General features: G+C 41.9%; 1 protein-coding gene across 2 annotated transcripts in view; it reads left to right on the top strand.

The window, feature by feature from the left end:
- The first annotated feature begins 2,184 nt into the window (after window positions 1-2,184).
- The window catches only part of ZDHHC21 (zDHHC palmitoyltransferase 21), a 45,595-nt gene continuing 20,257 nt past the window's right edge, over window positions 2,185-27,522 (top strand). Inside the window, exons 1-6 of one of the 2 annotated variants that reach the window (XM_083482354.1) lie at window positions 2,185-2,348; window positions 10,191-10,302; window positions 11,307-11,512; window positions 13,105-13,203; window positions 17,901-18,012; window positions 20,273-20,411. In XM_083482354.1, the coding sequence (XP_083338480.1) occupies window positions 11,359-11,512; window positions 13,105-13,203; window positions 17,901-18,012; window positions 20,273-20,411 (504 nt within the window). In that variant the 5' untranslated portion in view covers window positions 2,185-2,348; window positions 10,191-10,302; window positions 11,307-11,358. The remainder of the gene's footprint in view (window positions 2,349-10,190; window positions 10,303-11,306; window positions 11,513-13,104; window positions 13,204-17,900; window positions 18,013-20,272; window positions 20,412-27,522) is intronic. The other variant, XM_083482353.1, reaches the window with a different exon arrangement.

Raw genomic sequence — 27,522 nt, 5'->3', positions numbered from 1 at the left:
CCCAGGGAGCCAGCCCCTATATCCTGCAGAGTTCAGCAGTACTTATTTCCAGTGCTTTTTTTTCTTTTAAAAAAAATGTTTAGGGGTACTCTCATTGTCACTCAAGAAAATTGCCATTTTATAGTTCAAATTGGGAAAAATAAATACAGCAAATGGACAAAAGCACAAAGATTCACAAAATGTTTAGGTGTATGTGTACGCCTGTGTCACCCCAGAAAAAAAGCTTATTTCCTAAAAAGCTTGTTTAGGATTGCACCCAGAAACCCACACTGGTGGCTGCAAGCATGGAACCAGCTGACACTGTACCTCCAAATTTGTGGTAACTGTAACATTCAGTCTGCAATTGTAACACCATGAAACAATAAGAGGCATGTAACTATGAATGGACCTTTAAGCAAATGTTCCCAGGCATGACACTAATGTGAGAAGTTAGCATTGGCTCACTTAAAAAACACCCAACTATTTTGGAGCAGTTTCAGGGCCGGATTTGGTTTGATGAGGCCCTAAGCTACTGAAGGTAATGGGGCCCTTTATAAGTCCAGCTGTCCTTTGTCAACAACAAATTGTCCCTGTTTTTTTGTGTTGAATATATGCTGTATGGTAATTTATGGACCTAATAGGTATCTATGCCTGTTGTCTTTGTCCATGGAGTTTTCTTGGCAGGGATACTGGTGTGGCTTGTCCGGATGTATGGAAGTGAGAGCTGGACCATAAAGAAGGCTGATCGCCGAAGAATTGATGCTTTTGAATTATGGTGCTGGAGGAGACTCTTGAGAGTCCCATGGACTGCAAGAAGATCAAACCTATCCATTCTGAAGGAAATCAGCCCTGAGTGCTCACTGGAAGGACAGATCCTGAAGCTGAGGCTCCAATACTTTGGCCACCTCATGAGAAGAGAAGACTCCCTGGAAAAGACCCTGATGTTGGGAAAGACTGAGGGCACAGGGAGAAGGGGACGACAGAGGACGAGATGGTTGGACAGTGTTCTCGAAGCTACCAGCATGAGTTTGACTAAACTGTGGGAGGCAGTGGAAGACAGGAGTGCCTGGTGTGCTCTGGTACATGGGGTCACAAAGAGTCGAACACGACTAAGCGACTAAACAATAGGTATCTAAAGCCATTTGCACGTAACAAATAGGAGCCTACACAACACAAAACACTGTTGCTGTATGTAGGTTTTATTTTATTTGTTTTTATCCTATATTTGGGCAATGTACATCCAGGTTTTTTTCTCTTTAATTTTTTTTGGGGCTCCCAAGAGAGAGGGGCCATAAGCTATAGCTTGTTTAGCTTATACGTATATCCGGCACTGATTGCACCCAGAAACCCACGCTGGTGGCTGCACCCACCTGACACTGTAACTCCAAATTCACTGTAATTCAGCCTGCAAATGTAACACCACGAGAGAGTAAGAGGCATGTAACTACAAAGGGTGCTTTAAACAAATGTTCCCAGGCATGACACTAACCTAAGAAGTTAGCATTGGCTCACACTAGACAAGAGTTTCAAAAAGCATGGGGGAAATGCAGAGAATACTTCACAAGACAGTGCCCTAAAATACATACCTGGACTTGTTTCGATTAATGTCTGCAGGAGACTTTGTGGATATTTAAGTTACGATTAGAAAAATCTTAATAATTATTCATAAAGGAAACAGTTTATAAGAAGTAAATAAGGAGGTCAGATACAGTATAAAGGAAGTCTTTTATTTCGTTGTTTGTATTGTTGTATGTTATGCTCAATGTATGTTATGTTCACGTTTAATGAGGGTGGGTTGTGTATTGGGGGGGGGGAATGTTATGTTGCAAATAAAATTCCAATAAAAAATATTTTTTAAAAGAGAGAGAGAGAGAGAGAAGTTAGCATTGGATCGCTTAAAAAACACCCAACTATTTTGGAGCAGTTTGGATCAGCAACCGAAGCGCGCCGAGGCTGTTTGCAGGCGACGTCTCCCAGGTTTGCTCACAAGCAAGTCCCACCGGGGGCTTAATGCTCCCAAGGAAGTTATTATGATGAGAGCTTCTTCTGCTCTGCTCGCCTGGGACACAGCAATTCCTCCACTTCCGTAGCTCCAGGTTTGCTCAAAGACTTCCAGCTCTGGGCCAGGGAGAAGCGAGCCCTCCGCCCGCGCTCCCGTTGCTAGGATGCCTGCAAAAGCGCCAGGAAGTCGCTTTGACAGCGAAGGAGGCGAAGGGCGGGAAGCGCGCCGTGTCCTTCCTCCGACTGAGAGAGCTTTTTTTTTTTTTTTTTTTTGCTTCCCCCTCGGTGCGCGTGCGCAGAACAGCAGCCGGAAGCCGGAGTACGGCCGAGTGCATGGGGTACATGAGGGTCGGCGGAGCTTCCCACCGGTGAGTGGATGGAAGGGGAGTGACGCCAGGGGCCGCAAGGGGGCGCTGTGGGCCGGGATGCTCCGGACCCCCCTGCACTTGTGGGCAAGGGGAGGCAAAACTGGGAGGTGGTGGGAGGGAGGGAAGTGAGGAAGGGGAGGGGAGAGTGGTGTGGGGCCAGGTTCTCCCTCTCCTTCTCCCTCTCCCTCTTATTCTTCCTCTCCTCCCTCTCCCTCTCCCTCTCCTCCTCCCTGTCCCTCTTCTTCTCCCCCTTCCCCTCCTTCTCCCTCTCCTTCTCCTTCTCCTCCTTCCTCTTCTTCTTCCTCTTCCTCTCCTCCTCCTTCTTCCTCTCCTTCACATCTGGGCAAGGAGAAGTCTCGCTTTCCTCCACCACCAGGGCCATCTGCAAGCCCAGTGTCCCTCACCACCACCTCATGGTCCACAGAACCATCAAACATGAACCCTTCTTCCCAAGCTTGGAGCTGGGAAGGGGTTGAGGAACACACACCCTTTTGACACTTCCATGGAGCTTGTTGGCTTGCAGTTGAGGAGATCGGCCAGGCAAGGACCTATAAAGCCCGCTTGAAGGGGTTACACTGCCTCTGAAGGAGTGGGCACGTAGCTTGAGGGTGCTTCTGGGTCATCGCTGTCCCTTGACACTCAGGTGGCCTCAGTGGTGGTGTGGAGTGCCTTCAATCAGCTTCGGCTGGTGGTTCAGCTGCTCTCCTATCGAGTGAGCCTAGCCACCAGGTTAGATTACTGCAACACATTATTTGTGGGGCTGTCTGTGAAGACAGCTGGGACACTTAAGCTGGTGCAGAATTTGTGGTTGCTCACTGGGGCATGATGGCTTGAGTATACAACACCAATCCTGGCTTGACTACACTGGCTACCAGCTAGTTTCCGAGGCCAATTCAAAGGGCTGGTTTTGACCTATAAAGCATTAGACGGCTCAGGACCGCAATATCTCAGGGACCGCCTCTCCCCATATGAGCCAACCTGGACCTTGCAATCATGACCTGAGGCCCTTCTTTGTGTGCCCCCTCTGCGAGAGGTTCGGAGGGTGCCTACACAGGAACCTGGTCTCCCCAGGGAGGTTCGGTTGGTGCCAAGCAAAAACGTTCCTCTTCTCCCAGGCCTTTGGCTAATTAAACAATCTGTGTCCATTTAAACTGGGGGGAGGTTTTTATTGTTTTCGTTTGTTGCTATGTTATATATTTTTGTGTTTCTATATTGTAAACCGCCCTGTGCTGCTTGGCTGAAGGGGAGGTATACAAATTAAATTAATAATAGTAATAGTAATAATACTGTTGTGTTCCTGGCTTCTCCGTATCACGTGTTTAAGAAAGCCCACTGTTTGCTCTCCTGGGAGGCAGGCCTGAGACTTCCTGGCTCTCTCTATTGCTTTGGAACAGAAAAAGGTGGTGGTTGGCCAACCAGTTTGGCCAATATCTTTCTATTACATCTGTGATGTGTAGGGCTGGTGCTAGGAAGCTGCCATCTCATCATGGGCGTAGCCAAGAGGGTGGGGCCTAGATCCACAAATATTATTGAAAAGCATTGCAAGTGCTCAGTTATCTAAGGTTCTGCCTCCCCCTTTGGCTGCTCCCCGCTAACAAAAATCCTGGCTACGCCCATTCATCTCATACCTCCAAAAATGCATTGCCTGTGTTGGGCATTACAGTTTGGGAGATGAATGGTGGTGGCTGCCCAATTTGCATACAAAGGCACTGCCAATGCCTAGTAAGTATGTTCATGGCGAGGGAATAACTGGCAGCACCAATACCAGGGCAGATGTCCCAGTGACTGGCAGCACCAGTTCCTGGTAGGGTCGGAGGTTGCAGTGCTTAGTGAATGAAGCAATCACCTGGGGCAGTTAAAAGGCAGTAATTATGTAATTGTTAGGGTTTTTTTAAGTAACCAAATTTATATACCGATTACTCAAATGAAAGGCTTCTGGCCCTCCTGTGGCACAGTGGGTCAGTGCGTCTGGAAGGTTGGTGGTTCGAGCCCACCCAGGGACAGTTGTGGGCAGGATTCCTGTATTGGATTTGATGATCCGTGGGATCCCTTCAAATTCTATAACTCTAATGACTTAATTTGAAATATTAATTTAAGATACTGAAAAAGAAAACACAGGTTATATACAGTGTGTTGTATAAGTTAAGTTATTTTAAAAATAAAGATCTTTACCAAAATCACAGGTTGAAAATTGCATGCTAAAATTACATGCCTGGGAAAACTTGCTGAAACAAAGGTGTCTCCAAGTTCTACTTCTTCAGGTGAATTGTGTAGTCATTTGGTGCCTGTGGTCTGTCCCATGTATGTAACTCGTTCCTTGAAGAGCTCACATTTATCACAGTTGATTCATAATCCACATTCCTTCAGCCTCTTGAAAACATGTTCCAGATTCTTCATATGATCCTCATCACTAGGTGATGTCATCCAGATTGTATCTGTAACTGGTCATAGTATCAATGTCTACCAAATTGTGAGTGAAGGTGCCGCTCCAAATACCAACTGGTTACACAGGAACAAACCCTTTTCAGTGTTGATGGTGGTCAGAAACTTGACTCTTCTTCTTCTTCCATTTGGAGATGAACCTGTGCTACATCTGGTTTACTAAACTCCTTTCCTTCAGATAACAGTAAGAAAATATCCTCAGTTTGAGTCAGGGAACCATTTTCCGCTCTTAGCAGTGGGTTAATGATCTCCATGAAGTCACCGCAGACCTGTTTCAGCTCATATTTTTTTGCCCATAATTAGATCATAAAGTTCAAGCTACCCATTGAACCAATGGCTATGAATTACTGGTTTGTGGCTGTGAAGTGCCTGGATGCCAATATAAATGTTAAGTGATTGTTATATTCCCTGGCAGAAAATTCAGAAAATTATTAGAAAATATAGTTTTAATAGTTATTTCTACCTTAACCACAGTTGTGCTCCGTGTGTAAGCTTGTACCAACTGATGTAGTAGGTCTGATGGGAATAATTTTTATTGGCTGTGTGAAAGCATGTTCTTTAGTTTTGGAGTTGGCTGAGATTAGCAATATTTGATATAGATAGTACAACTGAGGGTGTGAAATGCCTGCTAAACGTTTGTGTGGCACGCCGGGATTAGCTTTTAAAAAATAGATTATTTGTTTAATTAAATTATTTACAAATGGATACTTGTGCTAAAAGGGCTGGTTTACAGCAAGGTTACTTTGGAAACATGCATACACCAAAGAAAAAGTTAACAGCACCCTGAAGTTCCCTTGGTTTGATTGCACATAAACTTGTTGAATTCATTTGTTTTTAAATTAATGTGTTAATTGCCTCAAAGGCATTTTACAGATGTACCACAAAAATGGCTAAGAATAATTTCAAAAACAGGTTTGTTTATTTTTTTAAAAAACAATGCTAAAAGCGAATAACTAAAGACAGGTTTAAAAACACTACAAAATTAACACCTAAGGCAGCTGGAGAAGCTTGTTGAAACAAAAATGTATCCAACTGTGGCCAGAAATTACAGCTAACCAAGTATTCCTCCTGTATAGCACTTTGACAGCTATGCAAAGTTTGATAGCAGTATAGCAGTCTTTCCTCTGTAATGCTTGCATTTTTCTTGATTCTGTGGCGCTTGGTTTCACAACTCATGCTCTTTTTATTACGTTAATTATTTGTCGGCTTAATCACTCTTGCTGTCACTAGGAGGCTAATTGGCAGAGTTCTGCTGATAGACAACTTGCAGCGTGTTCCCAGCCATTCTTACTTTGAATTCAGTGGTATTTACTTTCCTGTTTAGGATCGTCACAGCCGTACAGGGGCCTACCTGAGTGTAGCTTGGGGTGGAAAACCTGTGGGTGCCCATATTCTGTTGTACTACAACTCCCATCATCATTGCCCATTGGCCATGCTGGTTGAGGGTTGATGGGAGTTGGAGTCCAGCAATATTTGGACAGCCGCAGATTTCCCATCCTTGGTATGCCTAGCTGTTATGATGTTCCTTCCAATGATTAATGGCAAAACTGCAATAATGCACCCAAGGACAGCTGTGGGCAGGATTCCTGCATTATGGGGGATTGGACTAAATGACTCTCAGGGTCCCTTCCAACTCTACAGTTCTGTGATTCTATGGTAGTAAAAACGAGAACCGATGAAGCAGTGATGCTGACCTTTCCCACAACCCCCCTAGCAACATCATTGCCATCTTACCCAAATGTAAGCAACTGCTCTTAACATGTGGAGCATCTTTGTAAATAAAACTTTTTTAACTATGGCGAAAAAGAAAACACCTGTGCCAATTTTCTGATATGGCAGATATCATAAGGGATGCAAAATCTGTTAATCTGAGCAACAACACAATATGCTAAAACAGCACCTATCATTGCACATGTTGATGAAATTCTCAGCACTTATGGCACTGTACAGGAAAATGTGTCGGGCAACCTGCTCTGTGTTTGGTTTCCTGTGCTTGATGGAGCTCACAGAATAAAAGGGGTTGCAATGGCTATTTAAAGCTAGTTGTGATGCGATGTAGAAGATTAAGAAAGGCTGTTCATGCAATCTGTGATATTCAAGGATAATATTTTTGTGTTGTTCTCCAAAATCTCAGATTGAAATCTAGAGTTTTTGTCGGCATAGCCTTTGTCTTTTACGTCTTTTCTGAACATATCATTTATTTGGTGGTAGTGTAGCCAATCGTATACTTGAGATTTGACCTGATCGTACGGCCTCATTTTCCATTTTCCTTCCTCCTTCATAAGCAATTGTTCGTAAGTTGCCCAATTGGTTCCCATATTGATCTTTTTGATGGCCATTACCTCTAATGGGGATAGCCATTGGGGGGTTCTGGGTTCTAGCATCTCCTTATATCTTTCCCAGACCTCCAACAAGGGGCCCCTGAATACATGATTCCCAAATCCTGTGTGACCCTTCTTCCGCCCATGCCACAGATAAGCGTGCCACCCATATCGATTATCGTGGCCCTCTAGATCTAACACTTCCCCATCTTCTAATTTTATCCACGTCTTTATCCAACATAGGCTGGATGCTTCGTAATAAATCCTCAGGTCGGGGAGGGCGAAACCTCCTCTTTCTTTCGTATCCGTCAAAATTTTAAATTTCACTCTTGGCTTCTTTCCTTGCCAAATAAATCTGGAGATGTCTCTGTGCCAGGCTTTAAATATCTTAATACCCTTAATAATCGGGATATTTTGAAAGAGGAACAAAACTCTTGGAAATACCGACATTTTAATTGTGGCTATTCTACCCCAAAATGACAATCTTAACCGACTCCACGTTTCCATATCCTTCTTGACTCCTTTCCATACCGCTTCGTAATTATTTTTGAAGAGATCTATATTTTTTGACGTAACCCAAATCCCTAAGTATTTCACCTTCTTAGTTACCTCTATTCCTGTTTCTCTTTGAAGTTCCTCGGTTTCGGCTGCCTGCATGTTTTTAGCTATTATTTTTGTTTTTCTCTTGTTTAATCTTAAGCCTGCAACCTCCCCAAATTGGTCAAATTCTCCGAGTACCTTTTTTATTGATTCTAATGGCTCTTCCAACGTTACAACCAAATCATCAGCGAAGGCTTTAGTTTTGTGTTCGAATTAGTTTTGTGGTAGAATTAAACTCTGGAAACAACATCTAAAATTTACGGCCTGTGTGACACTTAAGGAGAACCTAATGAAAATGTTTTATCGCTGGTACCTGACTCCGGTTAAGTTAGCCAAAATGTATGGATCCTGCAACAAATGCTGGAAATGTAAGATAAGGGAAGGTACGTTCTACCATATGTGGTGGGAATGCCCAAAGGTCACAAGGTTCTGGGAGAGTATATACGAGGAAATGAAAAAAATGTTAAGATATACCTTCAATAAAAGACCAGAGGCGTTCTTGTTAGGTCTGGTAGGGAAAGAAATTAAGAAAAAAGACCACAAATTGTTCCAATACGCAACAACGGCAGCAAGGGTCCTAATAGCAAAAAATTGGAAGCAGGAGAGTATCCCAACAACGGAGGAATGGAGAAGTAAATTATTAGAATATGTGGAGATGGACAGGATGACATGTAAAATTAGATATACAAAAGATCAGAGGTTTGTTGAAAACTGGGAAAGTTTTACGAAATATCTGAAAAGTCTAATCGATGAACAGACAACACTAGTAGGTTTCCAAGAAGCTCTGTAAGAGAAAAGGGTAAAGCTAATAGAAAATGGATAGATGAGAATGACTTATGGCTTTGCAAATATGGAAATGCGGATTTATTGTTTAATGTTATTTCGGACGATTCGTGAAACGACTGAAGGAAGTCAACTCTTTTCTTTTCTTTAAGTGACAGATACGAGTTTTGAATAAGTTTGTTATGTATTTTGACTTTTGGAAACTAATAAAAATTATGCATAAAAAAAAAAAAAAATCTGTGATATTCAAGGAAGAGAGGAATTTAGGTGGAGTTCAGTGGCAGTGTGTAGGTGTAGCAGAAGAAATGCGGTTTGACTTGTAGTATTAGTAATAATAATGTATTACCTTGCCCATCTGGTGTAGGACTTTAAATATGACTACCTGAATTCTTAATTGGATGCAGGTGCAGAATTTATATAGGAGAAGTTTGGGGTTGCTTGAGAGAGATTTGAAACACATTTGGTTGGCCTATACTTATGGTTTGGAGGCAAAGTGTGAAATTAGGAGTAGAGTAAAGCCACCGCTTAGATACACGTCTGTTTTGTTTAAAGTTTTTGATCATGTACAGCCTGTTCCTAAACACGTTGATCTGAACCTGTGGGAGTTTGATTCTATGTCACGATCAGATCATTTCCCAATGAAGTTTACACTGGCGGTCGTCTCCACAGGGATGATGGATCTATGAGTATTTGGCTGATGGAATCCGAGGGATTTTTTTTTAGTTTCCTTGCCAAGTTCTCTGTTTGGCAGAGCAAGTACTTCTGTTGAAAACCTAGTCCAGGAACGTTCATGTTTGCCTTGACTTGAATGCCTCCGTTTTTATAGCTCAGTCAAGGGAGATGTTGAGAACACCTGTTAGTCTGGTTTAGTAGAGTATAAGACTCTTAATCTTAGTGTCATAGGTTTGAGCCCCATGTTGAGCAAAAAAAGATTCCTGCACTGGAGTTGTTGACCCTTGTGGTTCTTTCCCACTCTACAGATCTATGATTCTCTGACCAGAGGATGTGGATGAGTTGCTTAGAGAGGCGCAGCAATAACACACCGTATTTTTCGCTCTATAAGACGCACCAGACCATAAGACGCACCTAGTTTTTGGAGGAGGAAAACAAGAAAAAATATATTCTGAATTTCAGAAGCCAGAACAACAAGAGGGATCGCTGCGCAGCGAAAGCAGCGATCCCTCTTGCTGTTCTGGCTTCTGGGATAGCTGTGCAGCCTGCATTCGCTCCATAAGACGTACACACATTTCCCTTCCCTTACTTTTTAGGAGGGAAAAAGTGAGTTTTATAGAGCAAAATATAAGGTATCTTGCAGACCCTTTCCTGGCATGGCTGATACCAGGATGTGGATGTGGTTAATGCCTCTTTGCAAGAGGGAGTAATTCTGGCCAGCTTGGAAAAGCTGTTTGTGATAAGATTACTAAGGAAACCTATACCAGGACCCCCCCCCCCAAGCTATAACAAGCCCTGGCCAGTTGCAAATATCTTGTTCTTAGGCAAAGTGATCAAGTAGATGGTGGCTGTGCAACTTTCACCTTTTAAAAATAAAATAAAATTGATCTGTTCTATAGGAATGTTTCTCTGTTATTTTTCTTAGGGAAATATTTGTAGAGAATGCTTTATGTCACAAAGCCCCCATCGCTAGTTGGTAGTAGAAACAGGATAATAAATCACCTAACTCTCTTTCTTTTTTAAGTCTGATTTCAGGTGAAGTTGCAGAAGTGATGAGTCAATGACTGGAATCAGTAATGGGCTTCATGAGAGCCAACAAACTGAAGCCTAATCCTGATAAGGCACAGGTTTTGTAGGTACGTAATATAGCTACGCGGGTGGCGCTGTACGTAATATAGCTACGCGGGTGGCGCTGTGGGTTAAACCACAGAGCCAATCAGAAGGTTGGCGGTTCGAATCCCTGCGACGGGGTGAGCTCCTGTTATTCGGTCCCTGCTCCTGCCAACCTAGCAGTTCGAAAGCACGTCAAAGTGCAAGTAGATAAATAGGTACCACTCCAGTGGGAAGGTAAACGGTGTTTCTGTGTGCTGCTCTGGTTCGTCAGAAGCGACTTAGTCATGCTGGCCACATGACCCGGAAGCTGTACACCGGCTCCCTTGGCCAATAAAGCGAGATGAGCACCGCAGCCCCAGAGTCGGTCACGACTGGACCTAATGGTCAGGGGTCCCTTTACCTTTAATATAGCTACCCTTCCCAGGTAGAATTGCCTGGCACCTATGTTCCTCTCTTATCAACACCAAGCAAAAAACCTTATTGTTACAATTTCCCCCCAACTTTTGAAGCTTTCAGCTGTTGCCCTCTTTTTTTTTAAAAAAAGAAGATACTGTTTTATTGTTTATTTTAATGCCGATGCTTTTCTTAGTGTGTTTTACTCTCATCTGTTTTGTAAACCACTCCAGGAACTATGTGCTGAATGCAAAGCCCCTAAAAATAAATAAGTAAAAATAATGATAAGCAATGTTTGTCCAAAAGAAATTGCTTTTGTGTTTCATGTGACTTGGTTACCCAAGAAAGTGTGTATAGGATTTCAAACTTAGTGGACAACAAGAAATAGAAGACTGGAAGCCTGTCTGGCTAAAGGTCATTCAGTGATGTGTGGAATCCTATTTGATTTACTAGTGTGAACCATGTAGTGGCATCTCTTTCATGAAAGGGCAGCTTCCCTGGCTTAACTTCTTTTTCACCTACAGCTGAAGGTTGCTTCCGTCATGTGCGGTGCCATTCATTTGTGTGTTACTGACACAGCTTGGGAACTTTCATAAAATTGTTAAACTAATTAATGTTTTTTCCCCCTCCTTAGGCTTAGTCCCCCCCCTTTCTGTGTGGAGCAAGCTGCCTTCAGATTATGTACAATGGGACTACGGATTCACTTTGTTGTTGATCCTCAGGGCTGGTTCTGTATGGGCCTGATTATCTTTGTTTGGCTTTTCAACACGCTCTTCATCCCAAAAATTATCCTCTTTCCACACTATGAAGAGGAGCATATATCACTGGTTACACTACTGTGTAAGTCACATTTCTCACTAGTTCTTTTATTTCACTCGGACTGAGTATGCCACTGCAGTCAGTTAAAAACTTTTAATTATTATCTGTTTGACTAATTGGGTAATTAGTTAAAAGCCAATCAAATGGACATATTACAGCAGTTAAATATATTGTATGCAGCTTTTTGCTTTTTTTGAGGCTTCTGAAGGAAAGAGTCAATTTCTTTTAATATCATGATTAAAGGAATAAAAAAGTTCCCAATAACTGCAGAGGGGGGAGAGGGTGATCATAGCAATATTTTCATTGACTTTCATAAACAAATCCACACTTCTTGTAACTGTGTTCAGGTAAGCTAATTTGATACTTCCATAGCTTTTTTCCCAATATGTTCTGCATTAACTTTGTGCACTGGCTATATTCTCAAGACAGGAGGCATAGAAACCGGTTTAACAGATTGTATGGAGATACAAATGGGAGAAGAGAGTGAGAAGGGAGCTGGCAGTAGGTGAGCTTGTGCAGAACAGATGGAGCAAAGAGACAAGAGAGAAGGAATAATCTGGACGGAGAGATGAATAGCTTTAAAAGTAAAGATCAGATGCTAAAGTTGCAATAAATCCGGACAGAAAAGTTGTTGAGCTTTTTTCATACGTCCACATTTTGCCAATTTCCGCCTGACTACAGTATTCCGGGAATTTCCAGGTGCATGGCAACCCTAACTAAAGGAAAGGGGTGATTGAGAGTGCTCTCCTGGTAATTCTGCCTGCAAACAAGTTTGGGAGTGCCTTCAAGAATATCGAAAGGTCACCCAAAACGTCTACATTGTACTCTTTTGCACATTTCCCCTTTCCTCTTCACAGCAACATAGTGTTTCTTGAGTGTGTGTCTCCCACTGTGCTCCATCCGCACATGAGCAGTGTTTATCCCTTCTGCTTTCCTCCCAAAAGAAGTAACTTAAAAAAAATATGTTTAGGTATTAACCCTCTAAAGATGTACCAAGTAGTACCAGGGATGTATGATTTCACAAACAAGATTAGTCTTGACTGGGGTGTTTTGAGATTACTGATCCTAGCATGAAACGTACAGGAAATATTGACTGACTCTCTGAGTAATCGATTTGCCATTTCCAATCAATGCCACTTGTATCAGTAAGATTATATTTTAACAAATATTTCACAAGTAAAAGTCCAGCGGTTGAGGTAGTACCACTCTTATTATGGGCTGCAGTACCTCTGCAGCCCTTTAATATCTTGGAGTGGTTATACCCATAGTCCACTGAGCTGGGGAGCAATATGAGGGCATAGGAGAGGAAGTTGGTAGCATAGACTAGACTCTCTGCCATGCCCATCAGTCTACTTATTCATAACCAGAAGTGCCACAAATCCTCACTGCTTCTGCCATTTGTGCGGCAGGTCAGTCCACCTGTAGGTTATATCATTGCTGTGTGTGTTGCAGCAAGACATATTCTGTATTCTCCCTATATTTTCTTTTGCTTCCAAAAAGTGGAGCAGTTTGCATTTGAACCTTCAGAGACGTGCATGTAATTCATTTTCTTCAGTAATTTGAGAAAAGCCCGTTAAAATTTCCGTTAAGAAGATTGCCGTTATATTTTACAGGTTACTACCTAGTTGCATTTTTCTGTGTTGTCTCATTACTGAGAGCCTCAGTAGCTGATCCAGGAAGACTACCTGAAAGCCCGAAGATACCAGTTACAGGTACAGTTTTGGTTCGCCTTCCTTTATGTTGCTGGTGTTGTTGTTGTTGTTTTTAAAAAAGGTGCAGTTTTGAATGTATTCCAACTAAAGGAGGTTCTGCCTAAACATCAGAAAAAACTTTCTGACAGTAGGAGCTGTCAGAATGGTCTCCCTCGGGAGATTGTGGGCTCTCCTTCCTTGGAGGTTTTTAAGCAGAAGTTGGATGGCCATCTGTCATGGATGCTTTAGCTGAGATTCCTGCATTGCAGGGGGCTGGACTAGATGACCCTTGGGATCCCTTCCAATTCTATGATTCTGTGATTTCAGTCTGAGTTTTTGCCAGGGTTTGTGGTAGATATTGCCTTGGTTACCCTTCGCAAGACATGTGCTTTGGTTGACTCTCCTAGATTTCTCAGCAGCTTCCAATGTGTTCATAGAATCATAGAGTTGGAAGAGACCACAAGGGCCATCGAGTCCAACCCCCTGCCAAGCAGGAAACACCATCAGAGCACTCCTGACATATGGTTGTCAAGCCTCTGCTTAAAGACCTCCAAAGTAGGAGACTCCACCACACTCCTTGGCAGCAAATTCCACTGCCGAACAGCTCTTACTGTCAGGAAGTTCTTCCTAATGTTTAGGTGGAATCTTCTTTCTTGTAGTTTGGATCCATTGCTCCGTGTCCGCTTCTCTGGAGCAGCAGAAAACAACCTTTCTCCCTCCTCTATGTGACATCCTTTTATATATTTGAACATGGCTATCATATCACCCCTTAACCTCCTCTTCTCCAGGCTAAACATGCCCAGCTCCCTTAGCCGTTCCTCATAAGGAATCGTTTCCAGGCCTTTGACCATTTTGGTTGCCCTCCTCTGGACACGTTCCAGTCTGTCAGTGTCCTTCTTGACCACAATATCCATCCAGTTTTTGAGCTGCCTTCATGGACTGAGATCAGACAGTGCATTGGTGTGGTTCTGCTTTATCTTACAGCGAGGTTCCAGAATGCGGTGAAAGGAGAATTAAATGTTACCCAGCGGGTGTGAAGTTGTATGCAACCAAGTTTTACTCATAGCAAACCCATTGAAATTAATGGCCCTAAGATAGCCATGTTATTTTCAATGGGTCTACTTTGAGTAGAACGTACATCCATGGTGGTTGGAGTCTGTCTTATCTCCCCTGCTCTTTAATCTCGACATGAAACCACTTGATGTGATTTGTCAAGGGATTTCAGTCATGGCGCTATCATTACGCTAATGGCATCAAGTTCTATTGCTCCTTTCTGTCTCTACCAGGTGTGATGGTGACATTTATTTAGCTGTGATAATATAAAGTTTAATATAGTTTTTAAATGAAATAGTGGTCATAGTTTTTGTATCTTATATGCTACTTAAACTACTTGGAGCAAAAAAGGGGTTCATACATCAAAAGATAAATTTTTAAAAATTGCAGCACACTAAACAACCAGTGTCCTGGATCTTTATCAGGGAGATAGAAATGTGTGCTTTGATAAGATATTTAAAGGAATGAAGGGCATTAGAACTGTCATTTTTGGGGGCGTTTGGTCTTAATTGAATGAAAATTCAAAAATAGAATTGTCCTGTGTGTTTTTAAACTACTCAGTTATAGCGACAACACCAGGAAGTGTTATTGTAGTCATAGATATATGTTACTTCTACCCATTGCTATTTTTCTAGAAAAAGAACTTCATAACTCAGCATAAAACACTTCTATTAGTGTCTTAGAATGGCAATGGCACCCACCTGAGAGGTGCCAAAACTGAGTTCCAGCTGAAAAAAACCCTGTTCCTACCTAGGGGTAGGGGCCGTGCATTGCCCAAGTGTAGAGTTAAAATGCGTGGCTTGAGCTGATTGGGAGATGACTAATTAAGCAGCAAACTGTGTGTCTGTTCATTGGGTTGGGGGGAAGGATAGGAAGGGCAAAGGCTCTGGGGTGGGTTAAGAGTCACAGGCTAAAAGCAACAATAATGCAAGACAGACAGAAAGGCGAGATAGGTGGGTGTTCAGTGTAGGCCCTATCTGAAGGAAACAGATTCTAAAATTGGGATACAATTATATAATTGCTAGAATTGCTGTAGACAGGAGCAAAGTGTATTAGTCAGTAAGCTACTACAGTGGTACCTCGGGTTACATACGCTTCAGGTTACATACGCTTCAGGTTACATACGCTTCAGGTTACAGACTCCGCTAACCCAGCAATAGTGCTTCAGGTTAAGAACTTTGCTTCAGGATGAGTACAGAAATCGTGCTCCGGTGGCGCGGCGGCAGCAGGAGGCCCCATTAGCTAAAGTGGCGCTTCAGGTTAAGAACAATTTCAGGTTAAGAATGGACCTCTGGAACGAATTAAGTACTTAACCCAAGGTACCACTGTATATATTTCTTTTAGGGGTTTAGCAGAAGCAAATAAATGTTTTTGAAGTCACTAGTCTTGCATCAGTACCACTAGAAATGGTTCCAAGAAACTTTGCACCAACATATTTAAATCTATCAGATTTGCTTTCTGATAAAATGTAATGTACTTCATGACTTCTTCTTTCTGGTATGCACATTCCTTTGGATTTTGCTGAATTAAAAGCTTTAGGTACATACATACATACATCATTTTACTTGTATGCCACTTTCCCACAGTTCAAACCTTGCTCAAGGCAGCCAACTTTGGGGTGGGGGGGGAAGCATAACTACAACCTAACAAAAGTGGTCCTAAACGGTATACAAGACATACACAACAATTAAAAATACACAACCAAACTGAACAATTGCTACATAAATCATGAGATCTATAATAAAGATACAAAAAAACCAAACAAACAGCAAGAGCAACAATCCCCTCCAATGAAACCCAACCGACTCCACAAACTTTGTTGCAAAATAAAACTAAAGGAGCTTTGATTATTTTGTTATTTTGTATCTGTTAATTCAGACTGTTTTGTACCATTTCAGAGATAATTTTATCTTTGTTTCTGTATTATTGCACAAACTGGTATGGTCAGATTCATTTGTTGCCTGTTTTAAATCACATTGGAAAACTTGCCTTCTGTTAATGGTAACTCTCTTATTAAAGAGTAACACCTTTGTGACATTGGCTTTATGGGAACAGATTGAAAATCAGTTTCCCATCTGGCATTATTACTAGTTTAATGATCTTGAATATTGGGTTTCCATACTGCCAATGTGCAAATGATGTCATTTTTCAACAAGATGAGAAACATGGCAGCTCTCCGACTTAAAATTGAGCCTACATAAATAAATATATAAATGTTTCCGTATAAGCAAATTCAATAAGAAATGGTTGAAAAACCCTATAAAATAATTCTATATATGACTTGTGTATTAGTGAGAAGCATACGACCATGCAAATGTCACCTCGCCTAATTCCATTTCCATTTCAGGGGTCACCTTTCCTTTTGTCTTCCTCAAATATGAAAATCTAATTGTGTCTCCTCTTCACTTAAAGCAAATAATCAGGCTTGTGGGTTGTCTCCTTCCAGAGGGGGAAGTCTTTGGATGCAAATCCCTTTCACTGCAAATGCACCTTTCCAAAACTAAATGCATTATCAGAAGCCAAAGTAATTTAAAAATAGCTGTACATATAATGTATTTTTCGCTCTATAGGACACACCCGACCATAGGACGCACCTCGTTTTAGAGGGGGAGAACAAGAAAAAAATATCCCCCCCTCTCTGCTCAGCGCCCCTTCAGCGAAGCAGCAGGAGAAACGGAGCCCCTTCCATTTCTCCTCCCGCTTGGCTGAAGGGGCGCTGCACAGTTCTCCTACTCTGCTGAAGCCAGGAGAGTCTTGCTCTCCTGGCTTCAGCAAAAGGAACCCGAAGCCTCCGGAATGCAGCGGGACCTCCTGCTGCGCTCCGGAGGCTTCAGGCGGCTTCAGCGAAAGCAACGCGAACCCAAGGAGTGCGGAGGGAGCGCTCCCTCTGTGCTTCGGAGGCTTCGCGTTGCTATCGCTGAAGCCAAGGAGCCTGCATTCGCTCTATAGGATGCACAAACATTTCCCCTTAATTTTGGGAGGGGAAAAGTGTGTCCTATAGAGCGAAAAATACGGTGCTATTCAGATAGTGTTAGGTGCACCTTAGTTAATTTGAAATAAATGGGACTTAACAGTTTGCAATTCCGTTCTAGTGACCTAATGTACACTAAGAACACCATTTAGAGGTTATTTCCATTGTAGTCACTGCATTAGTTTAATGAAGGCAGGTAGTTTGATCATGGCAGGTGTCACTATCCTTTTCACAAACCAGAGAAACTATCATAGGCACCTCTCAAACAAGCACCCACCACAAAATATTGTATTGGACGCAACAGATTGCTTGATGGACGATTGGTCTGACTTAGTATAAGACATCTTCTGATGTTTGTAAAATCTATAGTCGCATTACCTAAAATTCTGTGAGCATTCCATTTTGCATGATGAAGAGTTCTGTGAAACTGAAAGCTTGTATATGCTTTGATTAAATTAAAAGGGGGCGGGTTTACTTTTTATCTTTTGTAGCCATCACAGTGGTCTTCTAAAACACCTGGAGTGTTTTGGCTTATCGGGATGCAAACGAGGGACATTTTTGTACGTTCGTTTCTTTTCCTGTAAAATCATCAACTACACTAAGACTTTATGGGTCTTAAAGAAGCAAAAACATAATGGCAATTCTGGGAAAGGGGAGAGTTTGTAATAACCGACTGTGCATTTTCTTTCTTTAGAAAGAGACTTTTGGGAATTATGTAATAAATGTAATATGATGAGACCAAAGCGTTCCCACCACTGCAGTCGATGTGGACACTGTGTTAGGAAAATGGATCATCATTGCCCGTGGTAAGTTTATTGCCTCGCCACATCCTACATAGGCACACTGACTGCTAATGTAATCATTGTTTGACATTGTTTCCCAATAGTTGTGTATTTCACAGTAATGATATCACCATAAACATCAGGTCCCCCCCCAAAAAAAGTGACTTTAGGATTCAAGGTGTAAATGTTGGTTTTCAAAATTAAGCCTTGGAAATGGATTATTAATACTAGAATATAATTTTGTTTCAAAATACTGTGCCAAGATCCATATAAGCATTTGCTCATGCACTCAACCTTTTCTCTTCTCCCTTTACGTTAAACCAGCAACGAAACCCAGATGTTTCCAGTTAACCATGGCTTCCCATTTCATAGAGTCATAGAATTGTAGAATTGGAACTGAAATCGCTTGTAGGGTTACAAGAAGTTTTGTGAGGAGAATTATATAAATTACTGCAAAAGGGATTAAGTATGAGTTTATTTAGGATTTGGATCTATAGCAAGAATTATAGTAATGCAGAATTAGAAATGATTTTAGAAAACCATTAGACGGTTGAAGGAAGTCTTAGGCTGTGATACCCAAAGATTTGATTTGATGTTCATGAGATGTTATGCTGGAAAATATGTGTAAAGACCAATAAAATATTATAAAAAAAAAGAATTGTAGAGTTTGAAAGGACCACAAGGGTCATCTAGTCCAACCCCCTGCAATGCAGGAATCTTTTCGCCCATCATGGGGCATGAACCCACCACCCTGAGATGCTCTACTGACCGAGCTATAATCTAAACAGGAAAACTATGCTTACGAGCCAAGATTTTGAAATATGGTTTGAGGTTGAGTTAAGATGGCAGGTTGTTCTGAGCCTGTAAATCATTGTTCACCGGTAGGGTAACTGTGGTTAATTGGAGACTTCCATGTTTAATCGGGGATTTCCATGTTTAAAAGGGACGCGGGTGGCGCTGTGGGTTAAACCACAGAGCTTAGGACTTGCCGATCAGAAGGTCGGCGGTGAGCTTCTGTTGCTTGGTCCCTGCTCCTGCCAACCTAGCAGTTCGAAAGCACATCAAAGTGCAAGTAGATAAATAGGTCCCGCTCCAGCGGGAAGGTAAACGGCGTTTCCGTGCGCTGCTCTGGTTCACCAGAAGCAGCTTAGTCATGCTGGCCATATGACCCGGAAGCTCTACGCCAGCTCCCTCGGCCAATAAAGCGAGATGAGCGCCGCAACCCCAGAGTCAGTCACAACTGGACCTAATGATCAGGGGTCCCTTTACCTTTACCTTTTATGTTTAATCACTGCATGCTATGAAAAGGAGGAGAGAAGAGGTTGCAAGAGCAGGCAAAAGGCTTGTTCATATCTTATTGAGTCAATATATGATCATCTAAACCCATCTAAGCCCATGGTATGACTATTTTCCACCTTCCCATTTCGACTCTCTGGCACCCTATCTGCATAACGTAACAATTCTAAAATATAGACGCCCCTTTACTCTCGCAAGATTGAATGTATTGCCCTTGGCTGTACTTGAGGGACGATTCCAACAGATTCCACACGAAAAACGCTTATGTCCCTGTGGAGATGGCAGCACCAAATCAGGGGCGCATGCCCTTCTGGCTTGCACTCTTTATAAAGACTTGAGGAATGAGATTATCACCCCTCTGTTATTGTCCATTCTGGGTTGCCCAACCACTGCCACAGTGTCCTTTCTCTTGGCAGATCAAGATGAGCAGGTGACAGCAAAGGTTGCAAGGTTTTTAGCTGGGGCAATCAGAACAAAATCCACTATTGGACTATTGATTCAAAACCATAAAATATATTTTATATAACAGACTTTTAATTTCTATTCTTTGTAGATCGTATTGTTTTATTGCTATGGCCGATGGCTGTCGCAAATAAAGATTCACTCATTCATTCAACCTGTCCTATGTGGTGATTCTAGTTACAAAAGCCAAGCAAAATTTAGTACAGAATCTTCACCCCCTACTTTTATACTAAGAATGTTAGATAAAGAGTGGAAGAATGTGTCTCCCTCAAATTCCCCTGTTTACTAAAAGCCACATTGCCTTGGTGTATAAAAAGCCAAGATGACTAATAGAACCGTACAGCTGAAGACTGTGGACAGAGATAGATGAGGAATGAAAGTACAAAGAGATAAGTGGTGAACATTTTCCCTTCTGCCCTGTCCCCAACTGGTAGGTCATTGGTTTGGCTTGAAAGGCTTATTTCATTGTTAAAATTTAGAAAGCGACTAATGCTCCATTGTGTGTGTTTACACTTGTTTTCTGCAGGATTAATAACTGCGTTGGTGAAGATAATCACTGGCTGTTTTTGCAGCTGTGCTTCTACACAGAACTTCTCAGTTCTTATACGCTGCTACTTGATTTCTGCCACTGTTATTACTTTGAACCACTAAAAAAAGTTAATTGGGTAAGAAAAAAAATTATGCTTGCAAGGTGTGGATCAATGTTAACATAATCACAGTTTATTATTCGTAGTTAACTGTATGATGAATTATTTTAAGGTAGGTGTGTGTGTGTGTGTTTGTTTGTGTTTTACCTGTTCTTGCATTGTAGGGCAGAGATGTGAATTTGGTTTGACATATGTAAATGTATGGATTTGTTTCCATTGATCTAGCAAATAGGAAAATAAGGAGGGGGCCAAGCGCCCGAAAATAGCTCTTACAAAACCAGAAAGTTGCTGCAAAATGCAAAGGCTCTTAAAGGAATCTATAGTGAATCTATAGGGAGAAAATAAAGCAATGTGGACCCTTGACATTGATTCCAATGCCTGACAATTCTTAACTGAATTTAAACACAACAGTTTTGTTTGTTTGTTTGTTTATTTATTTATTTATTTATTTATTTATTTATATTTATATATGGTTATTTATATGCATTTCTGGTGCCACTCAGGGCACCTTACAACAGTTCAAAACCACAATACAATGTTAAAATACAAATGCACAACAAATAAAATACACAACATTAGTGTTGGGCCAACTATCACATGCTATGCAGGAAATACGATGGTTACATGTACACCAATGGTACAAGTTGTTGTTCTTTTCCATACCAGCTTGGAGATATACTTGAGCACCTTTAAATGCCTAGGTAACATAACATCAGGGCATACCAATGGTCAAGCTCTCCAGATGTGGCAACCTGGGTGTTTACACAGATGTAAGCAAGTCTGTTTTGGGGGGGGGGCGGGTTGGCAGAATCTGAGTGTTAACACCTTCCTTCACATGTGTAATGTTCATAGTGTCCTACTGAATTAGGACCTCTTCAGAAGACATGTACTTGCTCAGAGGTATATCAAGTATTAAGAGCCAAATGCTGAACCACCCTGATGTAGGATGTCTTATACATGAAGAACCATGAACGTATATTCTCCCAGGAACGTACAGTCTTTGGGGTTGTTATATTCCCCAGATAAAAAGTGGTCTAGAAGTCAGACATGCAGTGCTAGATTTACGTTTAAGTTAAACAAGCTATAGCTTAGGGCCCCACTCTCTTGTGGGCTCCAAAAAAATTTAAAGGAAAGAAAACCCTGGATGTACATTTCTAAAATATAAGATTAAAAACAAATAAAATAAAACCTTCATACAGCAACAGTGTTTTAATATACTTTTTCTTAATTGTATTTCAGTTCAACAATTACTTTGATAAAATACAGATTTTGTTATGTGCAAATGGCTTTAGATACTCATTAGGTCCGTAAATAACCATATAGCATATCTTCAACACAGAAAACAGGGACAATTTGTTGTTGACAAAGGACAGCTGGACATATAAAGGGCCCCATTACCTTCAGTAGCTTAGGGCCTCATCAAACCTAAATCTGGCCCTGCAGAAATGTATTTTTACAGGACCTCGGGCTCTGTCATAAAGGACCTCACAGTTAAGGTGTAGGCATTGTGTACAAAATCGATAGAGAGGTGCAATATTAAATAATGGAATATATCAGCTTTTGAAAACAATTTTTTATGTATAAGGAAAATGATCAAGGGAGAAATGTCATCTTTTAGAGATGGGAACACAGATAAGGGCCTCAGGTGATTAATGTGGTATATATCTGCAGGAGCGTCTCCACCCCCATCGTTCTACCCAGACACTGAGGTCCAGCACCGAGGGCCTTCTGGCGGTTCCCTCACTGCGAGAAGCCAAGTTACAGGGAACCAGGCAGAGAGCCTTCTCGGTGGTGGCGCCCTCCCTGTGGAATGCTCTCCCACCAGATGTCAAAGAGAACAACAACTACCAGACTTTTAGAAGACATCTGAAGGCAGCCCTGTTTAGGGAAGCTTTGGATGTTTGATGTATTACAGTATTTTAATTTTGGGGGGGAAGCCGCCAAGAGTGGCTGGGGAAGCCCTGCCAGATGGGTGGGGTATAAATAATAAATTATTATTATTATTATTATTATTATTATTATTATTATTATTAATCATCAGTTTTTGGGCAAACCAGGATTTTAAACCAACTTAAAACCATGGTTTAAGATCCTGACTGTTTCCAAAGCTGGTGGCCACACTTTTGCAGTTCAGAGTCTTGGGAAACTATGGTTTATTATATATTTTTTGGTTTAATCATTGATCGCACAAAGGGAGAAACAGAGGGTCTGTATATGTGGGCGAAACTTGTTGATATCTCAACTTATTAAACTGATTATAGGTCCCAAATTATAGATTTTGATGTTTTGAGAGCCTCTTGCTTCAAAAAAAAAAATCACGCCTTTGGCATTCAGTGTTGTTTGCATATTGCAAATGATTTGGTTCAGATGATTTGATAGCCGCAATAAAAAAAAAATCTGCAGAATTGGTAGCTGAGTGAAAAATATATGGGAATTCAGCCAGATCTGCAGCTTCAGTAATGACATGAGTGTACTATTTGGCTCATTTCTGACTGTGTAGCTGAGGATTTGATATCCCCCATAAATGTGTGCCACCCAATCACTCATTCTACTGTTTGATACTAAGGGACACAAACAGCAAGCAAAATCCATTTAACTGTCCTATAAAAATTACGTACAGTTTAAGACAATAGCTTAGTACGGTCAACGTTTTGCAGTAGAATATGTCCACTGCATTGAATAGATGTTTCTAAGAATTTGATCCAAAGCAACTGCACTGGCGCAACTGCTTCTTGTGAATGTTTAGCTTCTCCATAATGCTAATGATGACAGGAAGATGCACAGTGTACAAGGGTTGTCACAGATCCACATACTTACTCCAAGTTGTAGGATCACACTGTTAATGACTTATCTGCCTTCTGCTCATTTTAAAAAAAACCTGAATGAAACTAGCATTTACCTGTATTGCAATTTGTAAAACCGCACTTAAATTAAATCTAAGATTAAGCATTTACAGTGGTACCTCGGGTTACATACGCTTCAGGTTACATACACTTCAGGTTACAGACTCCGCTAACCCAGAAATAGTGCTTCAGGTTAAGAACTTTGCTTCAGGATGAGAACAGAAATCGTGCTCCGGCAGCGCGGCAGCAGCAGGAGGCCCCATTAGCTAAAGTGGTGCTTCAGGTTAAGAACAGTTTCAGGTTAAGTACGGACCTCCGGAACGAATTAAGTACTTAACCCGAGGTACCACTGTATTTTTATCCACCCCATCTTCTCTGACTGATACCCACAAGGCATTTCAGTTCCTTAGACTTCTGTTATCTTTGTAAGCTACTGAATAAGATTTAATTTAATGAAAGAGATTGTTATTTGCATGACCCACAGGAACCATTTTTTTTTTTTGCAGGATAAAAACTTAAGTATTTAAAAATTGAAGTCCTTAAAAGTATAGTATGTACTCTCATTCGTTTAGTAGGTTGCAGATAATGTACTTTTCCCTCCAGTAGGAGGAGCAGTGTTACTACAAGAACTAAAAAGAAACTGCACAAAGCTATTAAGGGACTGTTGGTTTTTGTATCCTGGCCACTGTCAGAAAGGATTGCTTATTCATATCTGACAGGTATAACTTTTCCCAGGGAGTGCTGTACTTTCCAGAAAGTATGAAAACAACATCTTGTACTTGACCAGCTTACAGCAAGAGTGGCTAGCATGGGTCTCCATCTCTGTACATTTTGTGTCTTGTTAAATCTGCTGGAATGATAATATGCCAAGTGGAGTCAGACCACTGTCTCATTTAGCTCTGGCAGAAGATTTCCAAGGTCTTGTTCAAAGCAGGATCTGCTACTTTGGATCCTCTACATTGTAACTTGGGTTGTGCCCTGATGCTGGCCAGTTGAAGCAACTTTTAACTGTGCAGAAAAGCAAGTTGCGCCTGCACTCTTTCCCAAATATTTTTTGGTTTAGATCCATCAGTTCAGCGGGAGATGGCAGCACTGCATGGATGAGCAGGAAAGAACCTCTGAAATCCTTGGGCTCACACAGCCAGGAGGAGAGCTTCAGGAGAGTTTAGTGTAGATCAGGGACCCATGCTGACACTGGTTAGCCGAACAAGGCAACTTCCTGACCCCTGGTTTGAATCTGACTTGCTGAGAAACTGACCGGATCTGGTTGTAAACCACAGCGTCTGGTTTGTAGGTTAAGACAAGCAGTGTCAAGCAGATCATCCTGACTGATGGGAGGAAAATACGTTGATTTGGTTTGAGGAAGGAAATCTCTAATCCAGTGGTTCCTAACCTTCACAAATAAGAGGACCCCTTCTTAACTTCAGAAAATTTCAAGGCTCTCCTTATGCTACTTGTCAGGGCTGGTGGAAGCCATAGTCCACACCAGGTCTACTCCTTTTCCAAATCCATTTAGACCAATCAACTAGATCATGTGAAAACATCATGGGTGTGCACATGAGTGTTGTTCTTAAGCACCCTTCAAAGGGAAGTGTTCAATCTGGGATTTCAAGTGGTAACAGTTCAGAGCCCGTGACTGTGGTCAGCTTCTTGTATTATATTTTAAGGACATGTTGCATGTTTTTGAATTATTCCTTGGTTTGAATGTAGGTGATTCCACCACCACCCTTTTTTGAATGTTCACATGAGCAAACATATCTTGGAATATGTGCAGCCATATGTTAGGGAAGATACATGAGTGCTTACACTCCCTTGTGACTGTATTTAGGAATTAGGGCATGTTTCTTATTGTTAAATATCTAATAAATTAATGGTTCATATTGCAATCCTTTTGGGTTAGGATGTACTGAGGAATCTAGATAACATTTATTTATAATCCACTTGTCTGCTTAAAAGTACTCAGACTGGGGTGTGTGGCATCATCATGGAGCTATATAGTACTAATAGAAGCACAACTGCAACGATTTTTAATGTGATATAGCCAATGCTTAGAAATCTAAATGGTATGAAGAGTGTGCCTCCTGTTTTGACAATGCATGGGAGCTAAGGTGTGGCTTGGGGGTTTATGAATCTTGTACTGCAAGAGAGCAGGAGCATAGGTGGATTTAGGGCAGAGGGACCAGTTCTATGATGTCACAACTATGATGTAGTAGGTTGATCAGAAGGCAAGAGGCAGGGGAGTACAGAATTTTGGCCTTGGAAAGGGCACTGCTGAAATTTGCAAAGTCTTCCTCTGGCAGGAGCAAGTGGTTGAGTAGGAGTGCATTATACTTACTCATAGTAGTAGTAGTGGTATTTATTATTTATTGAATTCATACACCGCCCTATACCCGGGGGTCTCAGAGCGTTTCACAGAATAGTAGTAGTAGCAGCAGTAGCAGTAGCAGTAGTATTACCAGCCTACCTTCACCAGTAGGTCCCAGGTTTAGTTGCAACAATTTAAAATTCAGAAACAGTAAAGTCACAGGAATAGGCTGAGTCCTGAAAATACACACCTCAGATGTCAAAGGCCAGGAGGTGTGCCTTCATTAGTACGTCTGACAGTGTGTCCACATGACAGGGTTTTAAGACTCTGGTATTAGCTTTGCAGTCCAAACAGTGACCATTTTGGGTGGGGGTTCCATTCCTGACCCCCGTGTGCATTGGTGGAACATGCATAACTCTGCCCCATTTGGGGGCCACTTCCGAGTCGGCAGTGCCAAGCATGCATGTGATCACTCATTAGTCAGACCAGCGCAAATCGGTCACTCCCTGTATTCAGCCTGGGCAAATGTATTCTCATTGACTTGTACAGTGGTACCTCGGTTTAAGTACTTAATTCGTTCCGGAGGTCTGTTCTTAACCTGAAACTGTTCTTAACCTTAAGCACCACTTTAACTAATGGGGCTTCCCACTGCTGCCGCGCCGTCACGACGCAATTTCTGTTCTTATCCTGAAGCAAAGTTCTTAACCCGAGGTACTATTTCTGGGTTAGCAGAGTCTGTAACCTGAAGCGTCTGTAACATGAAGCGTCTGTAAACCGAGGTACCACTGTACTTTGCTGTGGCAGATGAAGAGCAGTCAAGGTGGCCTGGTACATCTGATTGATCTTGCCCTTAAGCTCTCAGCGATGTGCCACTTTTGGCTTGCTCCAATTTCTCTTTGTGGAATACTGTTCATCCAAAACTTTTCTTCTGCTATTTGCTACCTAGTTTCCCTTTAAACACAAAGCTGTATGGTGTGCATAAATTTTTGCTCATTCTCTGTAGGCATCGGGGGGGGGGTGAGTCTTTCAGTGAGAATGAATTGGGAATATAGAATCTGGAAGTGTAGAGCAGGTTGTACTTAACTGACATTCTGTAGCTTGAGAAGAGCTGTTCAACAGCTGGTCTCCCTCGGGAGGTGGTGGACTCCCCTTCCTTGGAGATTTGTAAGCAGAAGTTGGATGGCCATCTGCAATTGATGCTTTAGCTGATATTCTTGCATTGCAGGGGGTTGGACCTTGGGGTGGCTCTGTGGTCTAAACCACTGAGCCTTTTGGGCTTGCCAATCAGAAAGTTGGCGGTTCGAATCCCCACAACGGGGTGAGCTCCCATTGCTCTGTCCCAGCTCCAGCGAACCAAGCAGTTTGAAAGCATGCCAGTGCAAGTAGATAAATAGGTACCGCTGCAGTGGGAAGGTAAACAGCATGTCCATGCATTCTGGCTTCTGTTACGGTGTGCCATTGAAGCGGGTTAGTCATGCTGGCCACATGACTCGGAAAGCTGCCTGTGGACAAACACCTGCTCCCTTGGCCTGAAAGCGAGATGAGCGCTGCAACCCCATAGTCACCTTTGACTGTACTTAACAATCCAAGGGTCCTTTACCTTTACCTTCCAACTCTACAACTCTATGATTCTATAAGTGCCTCTTCCGGTGCCTGATTTTAACTGCAGCTTTTGGCCGCAGTAGTTTTCTTAGGAAATTTGTTTTCCATCACCAGTCCACAAGCTAGTCGAGATTTATGCTCTTGATGTGAGGGACAGTCTGTTCTCTGCATTCTTATAAACACAGCTCTCCATTATTCCATAAGTAAAAAAAGCATGAGTCTGTCTGCATGGACCCTTTCAAAAGTGCATGTTTAGTACATATAGTTTAGTACACCTAGCTCATTCAAAGAGAAATACTCCCAGGTGATCATGCCCTACATATTGACATGACCTTTGCTTGCACAGCTGTGTATACTGGGCTTTTTAAATCTACCATTT

The sequence above is a fragment of the Podarcis liolepis genome (genome assembly GCF_965112155.1).
Source record: "Podarcis liolepis genome assembly, chromosome: 17".
Lineage (NCBI taxonomy): Eukaryota > Metazoa > Chordata > Lepidosauria > Squamata > Lacertidae > Podarcis > Podarcis liolepis.
The sequence above is the reverse complement of the archived record's forward strand: the minus strand, read 5'-3'. Positions and strand labels throughout refer to the sequence as shown.